The sequence below is a fragment of the Marmota marmota genome, unplaced genomic scaffold (assembly GCF_001458135.2).
Source record: "Marmota marmota marmota unplaced genomic scaffold, marMar, whole genome shotgun sequence".
Taxonomy (NCBI): domain Eukaryota; kingdom Metazoa; phylum Chordata; class Mammalia; order Rodentia; family Sciuridae; genus Marmota; species Marmota marmota.
In genome coordinates, this window is record NW_026000082.1 from 39,065,658 (window position 1) to 39,081,985 (window position 16,328).

At 59.0% G+C, this 16,328-nt stretch overlaps 1 protein-coding gene across 3 annotated transcripts in view; it reads left to right on the plus strand.

The window, feature by feature from the left end:
* The first annotated feature begins 117 nt into the window (after positions 1–117).
* Positions 118–16,328, plus strand: part of Ece1 (endothelin converting enzyme 1) — a 96,513-nt gene continuing 80,302 nt past the window's right edge. Inside the window, exon 1 of one of the 3 annotated variants that reach the window (XM_015485564.2) lies at positions 118–236. In XM_015485564.2, the coding sequence (XP_015341050.1) occupies positions 234–236 (3 nt within the window). In that variant the 5' untranslated portion in view covers positions 118–233. Of the gene's footprint in view, positions 237–3,624; positions 3,643–5,699; positions 5,915–16,328 lie in introns of those variants that run through there. The other 2 variants (XM_048816132.1, XM_048816131.1) reach the window with 2 other exon arrangements.

The window sequence follows — 16,328 nt, forward strand, 5'->3', positions numbered from 1 at the left end:
GGTCCGGGCTCCCGCGCCCGGCCATTGGCCCGCGGCGGGCCCCGCCTTCCCGGGAGTGGGCGCCGGAGCCGCGCGCTCGCCCGCGGGGAGCCAGGCGCGCCGCCGGGGCCAGCCAGCCGCGCCGTCCGAGCTGCGCAGCGCGCCGGGAGCCAGAGCCGGAGCCGGAGCCGGAGCCGCCAGCCGGGAGCCGCGAGCCGGGAGCCCGAGCCGGGCCGGAGCCGAGCACGCGCGCTATGGTGAGTGCGGTTCCAGCCTGCGCACTGTTCCGGTCCAGCCTCGACGGTCTCCGCTGACCGCCGCGGATGGCACCCGGGCCCGCCCGACTCGCGGGGGCTGGGCGCCCGCTGCAGTGCAGCTCCCGCTCGGCCCTCGGGAGCGTGGAGCCGAGGGGCGCCCGGGCAGGGCTCGGCTCGCCCGCGCCCACGCCCCGCGCTGGCTTCATGGCCTGAGGCCGGTCGCGCGGAGCTTGGTTCTGGGCAGCTGGCCCGGGCTGGGTGGGGAAGACTCGCGGTGGCCGGTTCGGCTTGGGGACCGTTGGTGCGGTCTGATTTGGGGCATCCGGAAGTCCTTTCACCCTGCTTGGCGTGCAGACCCGTGGAAGCGGGCTGGGTCGGGTTTGAGGGTGGTGGTGATTCCGAGGCGTCCGAATCCAACTGGACCTGAGTGTCCGGAAAGCTGGGGGCGTTCTGGGGCTCCATTGGGAAGTGGTGTGTGGCTGCACCGAGAGCATTCTCAGGGCTAGACTGGGACACTCCGGGACTGCTGATCCCGCTGTGGCATAAGGGTTGGTGATTGTGGCCAGGCCAGGTTGGAGGCTGTCAGAGACCAGGGGCACTTGGAGGCTCTATGTCCGGAGGTCTGGTCTCCCCAGCGTCTCCCAGCAAGAGTCTTCAGAGGAGGGGCCAGGTGCTGGCAGGGATGGGCAGAGGCACCAGAGAAAAGGGGGACCAAGGGGAGGAAGTTTCATGGGGGTCTCTGAAGCCCTCAGGGAAATCCTTTTGGTCCAGGCTGATCCAACATGGTCCTTGTCGGGAGGGAGTTGGCTCCCGCCCAGAGCCAAGGCCTCTGGTCACCTCTCCAGGGCCTGGAGATTTCCTCTCCATCACCACGAAGAGGCCACCTGCTTCTCTTTGGCCCTTTTCCAATGGACAAGTCCCTCTGATTCTGTCACCTACCAGTCAGGTTCTGTGCCCTCTGCAGTAGGCACAAGGCATCAGGTCAGGCCCCAGGAGAGCACTTGCCAGTGATGGTGGATGACAGTCCCAGGGATGCAGCTCGTCTATTTCTCTTGTGATGCTGCTGCCAAGACTGAGGGGCACACTGGGAACAGCTGAAGAGCCCCCAGTGACTACCCAGGACCACTCCCTGCTCTGCTCAGCTCCAAGAGACTCCTTACAAACTCCCTTTCTCTGTCAGTCACTTCTAGAATTTTCTTCCTTATGCACCAACTAGAATCTTCCTCCTGTGTACCATCACCTACCTCTTTAGAGAACTGTGGCTTTATTCTACCTGCCAAAGCACCCAGACACGGTCTTGGACTCCACCTACCTCTGATTTAAGAATCCCACAGGAATGCTCTGCTCGGTCAGTTTCACTGTTAGGGTGCGTTACCTGTGGACCAGCACTTGATTCAAACTCTTAAAATATGAGTCATAAAAGAGGGTAAGTCTGTGAGATCATGTCACCCATTGTGCCTTCAAGCCCACTCTGACCTAAGTTACATGGAAGGAAGTCTTTTTTCCTCCTTAAAAACCATCATAAAGAGGAAGAGGGAGAGGTCCCCACCTTGCCTTGGTGACACTTTCCAGAACCTCACATCTGAGAAGCCTCCCAGCCCATCAGGAAGATTCCAGATTCTGGCATCAAACAGGTCTAGGTTCGAGTTCCAGCTCCTCCACTTCCCCACAGGGACTTTGGTCAAGTTGCACCATTTTTCCCGGGTTACAACTTGGCTCATCAATGACAGGAGATGATAAGTCTTATCTTCTAGGGATGACTTGAAGATTGGTTGAGATAACCCAAGTGAGAATGTTTTGCTTGGATATAGCTTAGTTTCCTTACTTTTACAACCTTGAGCTCAGGTTGGGAAGTTCTACCTAATGTCTGACCTGTTTGATAGTCTGGAAGAAGGATCAATGTTTATCATGATGTGAGGAGAAGAGGACAGTGATATGTAGATAATATTTTGTGTGTCGTTCAAACAGAGATTTATTGAACACTTATTATGTACCAAACTCTTGTGCAGGGGAAGAAAAAACTGAAATACCCTGTTAAGAGAGCGTCCACCAGTCCTTCAATGTCTACCTGGTCCTCAGGCTATGTGGCATGTCCTTAGGAAAGGTGGCAATATCACCCCAGGAGAGGGCTGACTTCTGGCTGGAGAGATGAGAGAAGGCATCACTGAGCAGGTGGCATGTGAATTGGAAAATTCATCCCAGTTCGGGGACCTGGGTGACATAGGAGCTGAGTGACATGGAACTCTGAAAGCCCAGGATGGAGCTGGCCTGGCAAGTGTATGAGGGAGCCGGGAGGAGTGGGGGGAGCAGGTAGAGGGGCGCAGGGGCAGAGAGCAGGGTGCAGCAGGCTGAGTGGAGGCCCCAGGGTGGACCCTTGACTCACCACCTGTGACAGGCTTCCTTGGCCCCTGTCATTTAGCTTTCCCCCAAACAGGGGTCCCTGGGCCATCATTCCTGAGGTGGGGGCGATTCAGGACTGCCACAGCGTTTGCCCCTGGATCTCCTGCTCTGTGGGTTTCCACCAAGTCTAGTGTCCTTCCCCTCCAGCGTGACCAAGGTTCCCCTGACCCCTGGGTCCTGATGGGGCTCCTTGGCAGATGTGTGGGCTGCTTCCTGCTGTGCTGCCCGACTCCCCCAAGCTCTGCTCCCCACCAGGTCTCTCCCCCGTGGCAGGGAGTCAGCACTGATCTTAAAACTCAGTGGAGGGGCTGGGCTGGGGCTCCCTGGGGGAGCGCTCCCCGGATTCCAGCCTGAGCACCACCTAAAAATAAATAAAATAAAGGCATAAAAAATATAATAACATTATTAAAAAGAAAAAAAACCCCTCAATGGACCCACCCCACCTCCATGCAGGCTGGGGGATGAGGTGGCTTTTTGTACCCCCTGCCTCTGACTGTCCTCAGACCACCCAACATCAGTCACAGAGAGGTGTAGGAGGCTGCCAGGGCACAGTGCCAGGACAGGCACCCATCGCCTGGATGTTTAAAACGTGAGCCAGGTGAGCCAGACAGGCAGGCTCCGGGGAAGGAGACCAGCCCAGCTTCCCCTCTGGCCGCACGGTGCCTTCCCCTTCCAAGCCGGTGCCTCAGAGCTACGGGTCATCTTTACTCCCAGTGGTGGAATTGAGGACAGGTCCAGGGCCCAAGTTTGAATCCTGTTGAACTACCAACTTGCTGTGTGACCTTGGGTCAGCCACCCTCCCTGTCTGTGCACCTTCCCTACCAAGGGGGGCAGATTGCTCCACTTCTTGGGGTACCATTGTGAGGACACAATGGGTGCGGACACTATTAAAAACACGAGGGGCAAGGTCATTGTTTGAAGGTAGGAGTCGAGCCTCAGCCACTTGGGCGGCCAGCGCCTGCCTGGTAACCGGGTTACTCATGTTTCCTTGCATTGCTAGGTTTGGGTAAGTAAGGATGTTGTCGCTTTGTGTTGAGGGGTGAGCCCTTGTTTCCCGCCAGCAGCCGAGGGGCTCGCCCCTGGCAGGCGAGGAGCAGGGCTCGGGTGCGAAGCCCCGGGGTCGGGGCACTGCCCTGGCCTGAGCCGAGGTCGTGGCTTAGCTGAAGTCCACGCTCTGGGGGTTACAGAGAGGGGGACCTTCAGCAAATGGTGACGACCTTTTGTGCCTCTGCTCAGTGTCTTTTCAGCTGGCGAGGCCAGTGCCCGGGCCACGGCCAAGGTGCTTTGTTCCTGTATTCACCCAACAAGTGCCTGGCCCAACACGGCGCTGGGGCCGGGGTCAGCATGGAGGGCCGCGTGGTCTCTCTGGCAGTTAGGAGGCCACCAGAGGGGCCCGGGGGGACACCGGTGGTCGGTCGCCGGGCACTGCCCCTGCGCCCCCAGGCCACTCCATCACGCTGCCTGGAGGGCCGTGAAGACGAGGAGCCCAGGGTCCCTGCAGCCCCTTCCCCTGTGGGCCCCGGCTTTCCCCCCCACACACCTTCCTCCCCTGGGCCTGGAGCAGACTCGGGCCTCAGGGGACCGCAGCTTAGTGGGGGAGACAGGTTCCCACCCGGACAACACCAAGCGCCAACCAGGGTGTAGCTGCAGGCCTCCCGCCAGGGCGCGCGTCAGGGAAGCCACCCCGGCTCGCGGCAGTGCCCCTAGGTGTTTCACTCATCCACAGATCAGAATGGGGGGCTGTCTGTCCTTCCAGAGCCATGTCAGCAGGCAGTGAGGAGCGGCACCCTGACAGCCCCAGCGTCACGATGGCGCTGGGAGTCTCCACCTGGGCTTCCACCCTGTCTCAGGGCCCTGCAGGTCAGGTTGGCTGGGGTGTCTGCAGGCCTGTCCTGGCCCCTGACCAGCCTAGGAATGGCTCCCCTCTCCCCACAGGGCTTGGGGGGGTAATACACAGAGGGGCAAATTTCTGGAGAACATTCAGGGAATCAGCTGAGGGAGGGGCTGACATCAGGGCCCAAGAGGGAGCTAAGCACAGAATGCTTCTGCTAAAGGGGGTTTGGGAGCCATGGAATGTGTACAGGGGGGAAGACTGAGGCGTGAAATGAGCACCTGCTACACGCCTGCCTGGCACCTGAATGTGCCCTTTTCCGGGCGGGCGTGGTGATGCACTCTATCATCCCAGTGACTTGGGAGGCTGAAGTAGGAGGATCACAAGTTTGAGGCCAGCTTCTGCAACTAAGCAAGGAACTGTCTCAAAATAAAAAGAGCAGCAGTAGAGGGGCCTTGGGTTTGATTCTCAATCCCTCAAAACAAACAAACAAACGTCATCTCCCTGATCTTTGCACCAACCCCAGGCAGCAGCCACTTTTTGAGTTGTGGAAGCCAAAGCCGAGGCTCAGGAGCCTCTCAGGAGCCAGGGGCTGGCTTGAGGCAGCGCCTGCCGCCCCATTCTTCAGAGCTGTGGCCTCACCCCAGGGTGCCACTAGATTTAGTGAAACTCCACTTTCCTGGGAAAGCCCCCCACCCCCGCCAGGGGTGCAGCTCTCAGGAGCTAACGGGGTGGACAGGGTGAACGCTGGCCAGGCTGAGCTGCTGATTATTTATCTTTGACCTTTGTGCTTGTGACAGTTAGAAAGCCCTTTCGTCCCCAATCACTAAGTGTCTTGGAACCCACTGGCAGGGCCAGGGCTCAAACCCAGGCCTGTGACCCCCATCTCCCGGACTCCAGGCCCCCCAGCTGTGGATGTCCCGGGCTTTCTGACCACATGCCCCTGGCCCACAAGCCTCCTCTCCCCACAGACTCCTTCCCTCCTTGGCTGGGAGAAAGGAAGCGGCAGCCAGGAGGAGTCCAGTTACCGCGTAAACACAGTCATGTCAATATTTACCTCTGGCTGGAACCCGAGCCTCCCACCTCCCTGCTGCCTCCAACGCCCAGCCAGGTGCACGTGGCCTGCTCCTGGCTCAGGTCTGGCCATTGAGAGCAAGGCTAAGGGTGGGGACCTGCCTTCCAGCCCAAGCTGGGCCACTAACATTTGATGTGACTCTGAACCAAGCACTCTCCCTTGCCGGGCCTCAGTCTTCCCATCTGTAAAATGACACGGCTGGGATGGACCAACGCAAGGGCTGTTTTCAGCAGTGGCATGTAGGGTGGCGAGCCCAGTGCTGTGGCACAGCCTCGAAGCTACGCAGACTGGAGTTGGCCTCGGACCCTGCTGCTTCCTCGCGCTGAGGCTGCGCGCACACGCTTAACCCCCGGAGCCTCGGTTTCCTCATCTGTAAGTGGGATCCCAACGGCATCTGCTTTGGAGGCTGTCGGCTACTTGCCGTACCCAGCAGAGCTCTTGGCACAGGAGAGGAGAGGGACAAATGGTAGTGGTGGTAGTTGTTATTCCGAATAAACATTTTATGACTCTCTGAATCCAGACGCTGGGTTGCGTCACTCGGGAATCAGAGCCAAGGGTGGGGACTCTAACCTCAAGCCCTCCTGCTACTCTGGGGCCACAGGCTGGGCTGGGGGATCCCAGGGGTGGAGAAAGACCCCGAGTCAGCACCGCCTCTGCCCCCAGCTGCCCAGTCTTTGGAGTTCCTTCTTATCGGGCTGAGTTTCAGGGCTGAAATGACCTCAGAGTTGTGCCCTGAGAGGAGCGAGGGAGGGCGGAGGGAGCGGGAAGGGGAGGAAGGACGCATTTCCTAAGCTGCTCTTTCGCACAAGCTCCTGTTCCCAGCCCTGGAGAGGAGGGCAGCTGTGGGGAGGGACTGGCAGCCCAGAGTGTGGACAGGGCAGGACAGGGACAGGGGGCTGCCGGGGTAGTAGGAGTGGGCCTTGGAGGTCTTTTGCAGTGGGCCCAGATTCAAACCTGGCTGCGTCACTTTTTGCTGTGTCACTTGGGACAACTTGTCCCCTCTCGGAGTGGTTGCTGCCTGTTTTGTTGGGAGGGTTTCATCTGAAGTGTTTCGGAAAAGCCGGGCGCTGGCTGCCACACGGGGGCTCCATGGCAGTCTGCTGCTGTGGCTGGCGACCCACACCTTCCCCAGGGCAGAGTGGTGGGTTCTGCCGGAGAGAGGGGACGTCGCAGGCAGCTCGACTGTCCCCAGGGCACACCTGCACACCACTGGACCAAAGCGCAGAACGTTTCCCCAATCCCCACGTGGCCCTTCGCCAGTCCCCTGCCCTTGCTGTCCCCTTGGCTGGCCTGGTTTGAGCGTCGTCTGCCTGGTCCATGCAGCGCACCGTTCGTGCCTGGTTTCCTTCGGCGGCAGGTGGCACCGTTTCTGAGGCCCATCCCAGGGGCGTGGGCTCCGGCCTCTGGTCTTTTTAGGCTGAGTGTGTTGGGGGATGGACTTGTCAGTGTCTGTGGATGACATTGGGTGGCCCAGTCTGGGGCTGCTGTGGCCTTCTTGGGGGTCTCCACAGACCTGTAACCCCCGTCTCCTGACGCATAGCCAGGAGCGGGAACTGGCCGTTGTGCGGGTGGCCTGAGTCTGACCCTCCCGGGAGCTGCCCAGGATCCCGAGGGGCCATCCATTCCCAGAGCAGATGGGTCTCCTCTCTCCTCCAGCTCAGTGGGTGCTTGGAGGCAGGAGGGACTCTGAGGGCCTTCCCCGCCCCAGGGCCTCAGCCCCACTCCGGCCTTCCTGTCCCCAGCGCCTGGCAGCTCCCGGCTGCATTCTGTCCCACGCTGAGCCTCTGCTTCACCTGGTGCTCTCAGGGGTCCTGGCGCTGAAGTCCCCAGCCATGGGGTCTACCACTGTTAGGCTCTGTGGCCTTGGGCTGACCTTCCCCCTCCGCATCCTCAGTGTCCTCCCACCGGGAGGCTGAGGGGTCCCTGCGCTCGCTGGTGTCTGGTGGCCTCCCTCCTTCGGTGCCGATGGCTTCTGCTGACCGTGTTCCTCCGCTGCAGGCTGGTGCAGGTGGCAGGTCCTTAGGAAGGGTGAGCGGTGGACCTGCGGCCTCCCGGGACTCAGCCTGGTGAATGGCTGCCTCCTCACTGTGCTGCTGTCCAGGCCTTCGGAGCCGGGGAGGTGAGGGTGGAGCCTGCCAGTCTCTTCAGGAGGACCACTGGGACAGTGGGGCAGTGCTCGCGTCCTGGTACCCTCCTTGAGAGTGTCTTTGTGGGCGAGTGTCCTGTGGGCAAGAGCCCCTGGATGTGGACACGCCCCCGCGAGGCTCTCCAGAGACCGCCTGGGCACCAGGCCACCTTGGGTCCGAATCCTGCCACCCTCCTGGCCGGGGCCTGAGCAGTCCCCTCCACTTCCCTGAGCAACAGCATCCCCATCACCCCATCTGCCGGGCTGTGGGGACCCAACGAGGCCCCGACTCATTGCTGAGACGAGTGAGTGGGCAGCCAGGTCCCTGCCCCCGGGGAGCTCCGTTCCAGGGGTGGAAGCAGGAGGCCTAACGGGAACATCGGCCAGCCAGAAAGAGCACGTCGGAGAGGACAGGACGGTGACTAGCGAGTGGCAGTGAGGGACGGGACTGCTCCAGATGGTGCCAGGGCAGGAGCCAGCGCCTAAGCTGAGAGCCAAGGTCGTGGGGCTTCCCGGCAGGAAAAACAGCAAGTGCAGAAGGACGGACCGGGGTGTTATGGGCGGCGGGAAGGCCCATGCGACCGGGCAGAAGCGGTGAGGGGCAGGGAGTGGGAAGAGGTGGGCATGGCGGGGGGGCCATCTGGGAGGGCCTTGCCTGGAATTGGGGGCGGTGGCATTTTGTTCTGAGTGATGGGAAGTCACTGGAGGGCGCCAGGGAGATGACTCAGTGTGGACTGTTCAGAGGCCCTGGCTGCCGTGTGGAGCGTGGACTGCAGGGGGCAGCAGTGGGGGGGGGAGCCTGACCTCCGCTGTGCACCTGTCCCCAGGGCCAGGAGGCTCCAGCATCTGGGATTTTAGCTACTTCAGGGACAGGAGTGAGGGGACAGGGCCTCCCTCCCAGGTGCTTCCAGACATTCCCAGCAACAGGGCAGAGTGGGCAGAAGTTGCCTCCAGAGCCCCAGACCTGTCCCAAGACCTCCCCTTGAACTCAGCCTCAGGACTCTCAGAGTGACCTCCATCCCAGCCCCCAGAGACCCGGAGGGCACAGAGCCTGATCCTGCCTCCCCTGCTCCTGCGCGCCCTGCCTGCTGGGAAGTGAGAGAGAGGAAGTCCCGGCTGCCTGGGGTGCCTGTCCCCTCTGCCCTCTGGGCTGCTGCTCCCATGGCCAGGGGCAAGGCAACCCTGTGGTTTTGTGGTTCCTGGTGTCCTGGGCTGGTTTGGGCAAAAAAACCAGTACTTCGTCTTTCCTTTCCTTTTTAGTGTCCGGGGTGGTGACTTGGTGTCCTGCTGGGCTTTGGAGAGCAGTGGGCAGGGGAGGGTGGCAGGGGCCACAAGGGCTCACAGGTCCGGGTGTAAATGAGCTTTGGCATTGCCCACACCAACTTCCTCCTGGAGAGGCTGAGACTCAAAAGGGGAAAGGGACTCTGTCTGAGGCCACACGGCAGGTTGATGCAGCCAGACAGTGCCACTTAGTCCCAGCTGGCTGAAGCAGGTGACCATCTCTGACCCCCAGTTTCCTCCTCTGTGGGCCAAGATGAAGCTAAAGCCCTCCTCGTGGTGGCACTGTGAGGAGTGGCGGGTGGTTTGTGTGGACTTGAGAAACTCATGGGCTGGTGTGTGCTGCTGCATGGTGCTCAGTGAGTGGAAGCTGAGAATACCAGGGAGGCTCTGTCACCCGAAGCCTGGGAAGAGCTGGGAGGGTGGCTGCCTGCTCGGTCTCCAGTCCCGAGGAGCGCAGGGAGGGCGGGAGGGAGGCGAGATCCCCGTCCCTGGCCCATCCGCAGCAGTTTGTTCTGTTTGCTTCCTCGTTATAGGGGGCAGGCCCTTTGCCCAGCCCTTGACTGCCTCCGCCACCCAGAACGCGCACACAAGCTCATGTGAGCTGGGGCAGACAGGCAAAACTGTCACCACTCTTCTCTTCCTGCATTGGTCCCTCCCTCTTGCCCCCAGTGCCCGTTTGTGATCAAGTGGTTAAGATCAGGGACCATGGGGCCCAACTTGAACCTCAGCCCCAGATCCCCGCTTATCAGCAGGCAGGTGAGTCGCCCTCTGAGCCTGCGGTTTCCCGTCCGTGAAGTGGGGATGATGGCTTCCCTTGGTGATTGCCAACGTTAAATGAGAAAATACGCCCAGACAGGCCTGGTGGTGCGCGTGGACTCAAAAAAGTGGGCGGCCCTAATGACAGATTGGATCCCAAACTCCCTCGGCCCATTCTCCTTCCATAGCTGCTCCCCCAAGCTTTCTGGGTCTCCTCCTGGACCCGTGCGTTTCTGCACCGCCCCGGCCTGTCTCCTCTCAGGCACTCGCCGGCTCTTTCGCGTTCTCTGCGCTCTGACAGATGAGGAGCTGGAGCTCTGGCCCAGCCGCGCCCCTGTCTGAGCTCCCAGATCCCTGGTACTGCAGCAGCGGTCGGCAGATTGCTTAAGCCTTGGCCTCTGTTGCTGCATGAACAAAATAGGGTCAAACTCAGAGTTGTTTACATAAGTGATCGAAATCTTGTAAGGTGCCAGGATGGGTGCCTGCCCTACAGCAAGTGCCTAATAAATGTTAAGTGATTTGCCACTAGGCAGTTCTCTGCTGGACAGAGCCCATGCCTTTTCACGACTGATCCCCAGCACCTGGGAAGAGTGGGGTCGGCTCTCTAGGGATCTGCGCTGTGGGCAGTGGAGAAGAATCCATTCCAATGAGACTGTGTTTGAGGCTTTGGTCCAGGTCACACTGTGAACTTGTCTACTGGGTGGATTGGCAGGCTTTTCCCACAACCCTGCACCACTGTGTGCTGGGGACAGGCAGGGGAGGGTGCTGCCCTTACCGAGCTCATATTCTGTGGAGGGACGTAGGGCAGAATGGCCCTGACACCGTTAGAAATGACCAGCCCAGAGCGGGTCAGGTTGCTTCAGATTGGTCTTCCTAGGACCAGTGACACTGGATTCCTAGGTGACACCAACTCTGGCTACACTGGGTCTTCCTGCCTCCAGTGTTCCTTGGTCTTGGCAGCAATAGGATGGTGTCTGTTCAGTGTTTGCCAAGTACAGAGCTGAATATTCTGTTATCAAGTCACTTGATCGTCCCATCAGTCCTGTAAGGTGTTTATTGTCATCCTTCCTTTCTTGGTGGGAAACTGAGGCACAGAGCAATTGGTAGAACCTTTTGTCTGTGAGCAGCAGACCCAGACAGGTCCTCAACCCCATGCTCCCACGCCTTCTCTGCGACTGAGCTTTCCGTCGTCCCCGATGACGGCCACGCAGGGACTCTAGGGAGCACTTCACCTTCCCTGGGAGACATTCACACAGGGTCTTTCTGAGGCCTCCCGTCCTCAGCTCTGTGGTGAGCTGACGCAGGCCTCAGGAAAGGGAGTCCGACATTCGAACCCTGGAAGACAGAGAGAGGGTGCAAAGCCCCTAGCTGGGGGAAGGGGAGCTCAGAAGGGGAACGGCAGGGATTCCAGCTGAACCAGTACCAGGCACGGGGTGCCTGGGTCCCCCAGGAAGTCCCAGCCTGTGGGAGAGGTGAACAAGCCAGGGGGGGAGTTGCCAAATGGTATTTGGTAAGCGGTGGGCAGGAGCCCTCGTGAGGCCCGGTGGGATGGACAGCCAACGAGGCCCAGGGAGTCCACGAGTTGGGTCTTGAAGGATGAGTAGGAGTTTACCATTCAGGGCAGTTTAACCCAGGGGACTCTGGTCTGTGTTCTCACCCACAGCGGGTGCTCCGCTCTGCTGCCCTGCAAAGTCTGGTCTTGGGAAATGTGACTTCTGTGTCATTCAGTGGGGGCCAAAACGAAGAGCTGTTTTTCACGCAGTCCCGGCTTCTGTGCCTCATGAATTCCACTCCCAGCGCCTTCTGCGGGTGGCTGGCCGGACTTGCAAGAGGGTCTCCACTCTAAATATCCAGGACTGGGGCCGGGGCCAGGGCTCAGTGGTGGAGCGCTTGGCTCACAGGTGTGAGGCACTGGGTTCGATCCTCAGTACCACGGGAAAATAAATAAATAAACATAAAACACATTTTTTAAAAGTTTAAAAAAAAAAGTACCCAGGACTGTGGTGTCGCGAGCACACAGGGCCCTCACCCCTGGTGTGCCTATGGCAGGGAGACCCCGGAGCATTTCCTGGTTTGTTTGCGACTGTTCCCTGCCCCCCCCCCGCCCTGTGCCTGGAGTAGACTTTGCATAAAGCACCTGCTCAGACCACCCCACAACCTGGCAGATAGGGGTTGTTCGTTGTCATTCTGAAGGTGACTCAGGGGAGCCACCTGTCCTGCTTCACACAGCTGAGCAAGTGGAGGGACTGGAGCTCCAAGCTATTAGAGAGAACCCTGGTCACCACAGGCCGTGCACCTGTGTGGACAGATGCTCGGTCCCCCTGGAAACCCTGTGGTATGGCGTCAGGACCCAGGACCTGCAGGGCAGTGCCTGGGCACACTGTGTCCCCTGCAGCTGTTCTCACTGGAGGGCGCCGAGGACCGCAGGTACTGACAGGTGTCTTCGCCATCCTTCCCGAGATTCTGAGTCAACACCTTTGCAGTGGGGTCCGGCATCTGGTTCCAACGCTGGTGGCCTCAGAACACACTTGAAATCCTAATATATCATAGGCCTGTTCTGGGCTCAGCACTGTCCTGGGTGTTTTGTTTTGTCATTTTGGTCATCAGATCACCTCCTGGTAGGGGAAATTGGTACAAAGGGAGGCAAGAAGTCCTGAGAGTGACTTCCACCAGTCACATGGAGACTTTTTTTTTTGGGGGGGGGGCACTGGGGATTGAACCCAGGGGTGCTTAGCCACTAGGCAACATCCCCAGCCCTTTTTTGTATTTTATTTAGAGAGAGGATCTCACTGAGTTGCTGAGGGTGACTTTGAACTCGATCCTCCTGCCTCAGCCTCCTGTGTGTCTAAGGTATTCATTTCATCCACAAACCAATTGCCTGAGGAAACAGGCTCAGAGAGGTTAGGCAACTTGCCAAAGCCACACAGCTGTAGTGGCAGAGCTGGGATGGGAACCTGGGCCTCAGCTCCGGAGGCCACCTTTGCATACTGTCACCCAGAGGACAGACTCCAGCTGTGCCAGCCACTGCTGCAGGTAAACAGAGGACAACTAATGGTGATAACTACCATCTATTGTGACACCCTGGGTGTCGGGCACACTGGGTGTAAGCAAAGAGACATGGTCTTCGATAGTTGCGCAGGTCCCTCTTTATGACCAGGGTGCTATGTAAACTGATGTCAGAGGAGCCGTCCCAGGCGGAGAGCAGGGGCAGGGACGAGATCCCTGAGATAGAAACACTGAAGGAGAGAGCTGGTGTGTTAACCAGGTGAGATGGAGAGCGAAGGATGCTAAGGGAACAGGAACATCTGCAGAGGCCCCGAGGTGGGCGACCTACATGTGTGTTCCATGGAGCTGGAGCAGAGCAAGGGAACGGTGACCCAGGTGAGGCTGAGCGGAGGGGTGGCCAGGGTTGGGCCCTGCAGGGGCAGAGAGACCAGGGGAGAGATTTGGATTTGTCCCTGGGCTGTGTGTGTGTGTGTGTTCAAACTTAAACTTTATTTTCTTTATTTCTTTATAGCAAAGGCTTCATTTTCTTGTTTTTTTTTTCTACACTAAAAAACCCCTTTAAGTCCTCAAAGGAAGAAAAAGCCAAAACGTATGGCTGATGGGGTGGGGGTTTTGCCCGGATCTGGCAGGGCTGGGAGCAGGGTTAGCAGGGTCCCCTGTGCGGCTTATTAACCTCGTGCCTGGTCCCAGGTGCCAGCGAGATAGGCTGGGGGGAGGGGCAGGAGTGGGCTCAGGATGGTGCTGGCCTGGGAGAGGGGACCCAGATGGAGGAGCGGGCTCAGCTGATAGCGCCTGGCGATTGGCTTGGTAACTGATGGAGGTGGGGCCGGGCGCCCGCCCATGGCTTTGACAAGTGAGAGCGCAGAGCCCAGAAGGGTCGTTGTGAGCTGCTGGTGTCACACAGCATGAGCGGCAGAGCCCAGATGCTGAGCTGGAGCCTCCTGCCTGGAGCCAGGTCCCTGGCAGCTGCTTTCGCAGGCCCCTCCCGGGCCTCTGGTGGCTGCCCCCCTCCCGCCCCTGCTTCCCTGCAGCTTCAGGGGAGCGGGATGCTGGGAGGACAGCCGCTCTGGCTTTGAAGCCACGGATGGGGGAGGGGCAGTGCGCTGACCTCCAAATTCTTTCCTNCCCCCCGCCAGTCTCCCAGGGTCCTGTGTCCCACCAGCCTGACACACAGTAGGCATTCAAGAGCTGTGCTCGCTCCTGCCACCCCCTCCCTCTGCCCTATTTCTGTGGCTCCTCTGAGCCTCCCGCCTCCCCGCACACGGGTATTTTTGGTCCTCGCTCAGGAGGGGCACGCACGCGGCAGCCGTGCAGGGGAAGCATCTATGTTTGGCTGAGGACGTGGCCTCAGCTGCACTGGGGGCCGCACACTAAGTTTGGGAATGAGTCGGGTGGAGCAAGCCCCCGGCGGCTTGATGCAGAAGCTGGATGCCCGAGCCTCAGCTGAAGTCAGAGGATGGAACCAGCACCTCCTTAGCACCCTGTGCCACACCCTTCACTGCCTCCCTTATCTTTTCCCGACCTGCTCCCTGGAGCTCGAGGTAGGACCCACTGCGGGACCTCAACTGAGCTGGGCAACAGACAGAATCGTTTCCTATCCGGGTTCACTCTAAAGAGATGGGTTTTATGTGTCCCCAGTGTTTCTTAGATCGGGGGTCTTGCTGAATTGCCCAGGCTGGTCTTGAACACATGGACTCAAGCGATCCTCCTGCCCCATCCTCCCCAGTAGCTGGGCTACAGGTGTGTACCATCACATCCTGCCTGTGCCCCCATTTAACAGATGAGGAGGCTGAGGCTTGGGGAGGCAATGAGAATGAGGCCAAAGCCCCATGGGTGAGAGGTGATAGAGCCAGAATCCTTGCTGATTCCAGAGTCTGTTCTTTGTAGATCCTGGGAGCATCAGTCTTCAAGACTCAGGGTGCTTTGCTTACAGCTCAGAAAGGCCTCGTGCAACAAAGAGGAAGGAAGTGAACAGAAGAGGATGAGAAGGTCCTACTGGACCCCAGCAGGGGATGCTCTGGAGGGGAACAGGTGTGACCTTGGGAGGTGGGGGCAGGCCACATTGGGAGCAGGTTCCCAGCTGAATAAGGTGGTGCCGTCCTGCCCTGGGGCACTCATGTCCTTTAATTGCCACTGTTACTTCTTTTCCCTGGGGCAGGAAGGGGGGCCATCCCTGAGAACAGAGACCCTGGCTTGTCTCCCACTTGGGGCAGATGTTCAGGCAGGGTCTGCTGGGGCGCAGGTGCAGGTCCTGGAGCAGTGTGTGTCCCTTGGGCCTTTAGGGAGCTGCGTTTAGTGTCAGCCAACACAGAAACAGAATTCAATACTCACAATTGCACTTTGCAGTCAGCCCCCCCCCCCCATGGTGTAATGTGTTCCTTTGAAGAACAAAACCAGGGCCTGGGCTGTAGCTCGGGGGGGGGGGGGGCAGAGCACTTGCCTAGCAAGCGGTTCCATCCTCAGCACCACATAAACATACACAAATAAAGGCATCCAGTCCATCTGTAACTACAAAAAAAAAAAAAAGAGCAAAAACCAGAACAAGGCGTGAGCCTTTCTCCCCGTCTCTGACCCGCCACTGAAGAGCTTCCGAAGGAGAACCATTTCTTCCTTCTTTGGTGAGTTGTGAGTTTTTGCGATGTCCCCAGGTGGCCATGAGTCAACCGTAAAGCTCATTCAGGAAAGTCGTGAGGAATTTTTCTTCTCCATCAAGTTTTCTTGGAGCAGGCTGGGTGACACCCGGTGACACACTCGGGTTGGGTAGGGAGGGGGCACCCGCCCCTGCTGCTCTGTCTCTGCACCTCTGCCCCCTCTGAGGCTAGGTCAGGTTAAGAAGGTGCATGAGGGGAGGTAGCAGGGTCCTCTCCATCCCTTGTCCCGTCTCTTCTCCTCAGTCCTGTGGTGTTTGCAGCCACCCCCCGGAGCCTGGGCCAGCCCTGTTGCAGTTGTCGTTATTTTAAGGATTTGGAGATCTAGCTTTAGCAAGGGAGGGAGAAGGTGTGATGGATTCCCTCAGTTAGTGACATGTGCCAAGCCGGGGGCAGGTGGGCAGGGGTGCACCTCACTGCCCTCCCTGGGGAGAAGCCACCTGGATTCAGCCTCGAGCCCTCCCTGGATTCCCGGGTCATCTCCACCGTGGCTTGGAGGAACTCCTCCCACCTCCCTGGGCCTCCTGGTCTGGAGAGCTGGTCACCACCCACAGCTGAGAAAAACAAACGAGAAGAGAAAAAATCACTGTCTCACTTTCCGTGAGTGTCTCCTTAAACGTCTCCTCTTCCTGACAGCCTAGTGACAATCGCCCCCATCTCCCATTTCTGTCTCTCTTCCCTCTTTTACTGTTTTCCTTGGCACTTGCCACAACCGAACCTGCTCCATATTGGAGGTTCTTACTGTCTCCTACTAGCATATCAGGTCCCCGGAGGCAAGAACTGGGTCTGTTTTGTCCCCTGTCGTACCCACCCAGAGCAGTGCTGGCACATAGTGTCACACATTATGTAAAAAGAATAAATGGAGAAAATGAACGGATGAGGGAGTGTGAGCAGCGGCCACGGCTGGTCCCCATCAGCCTCACGCCTGGCTCCTCTCCAGCTGCGGCTCCGGGCTGGGGGGGGGGGGGGC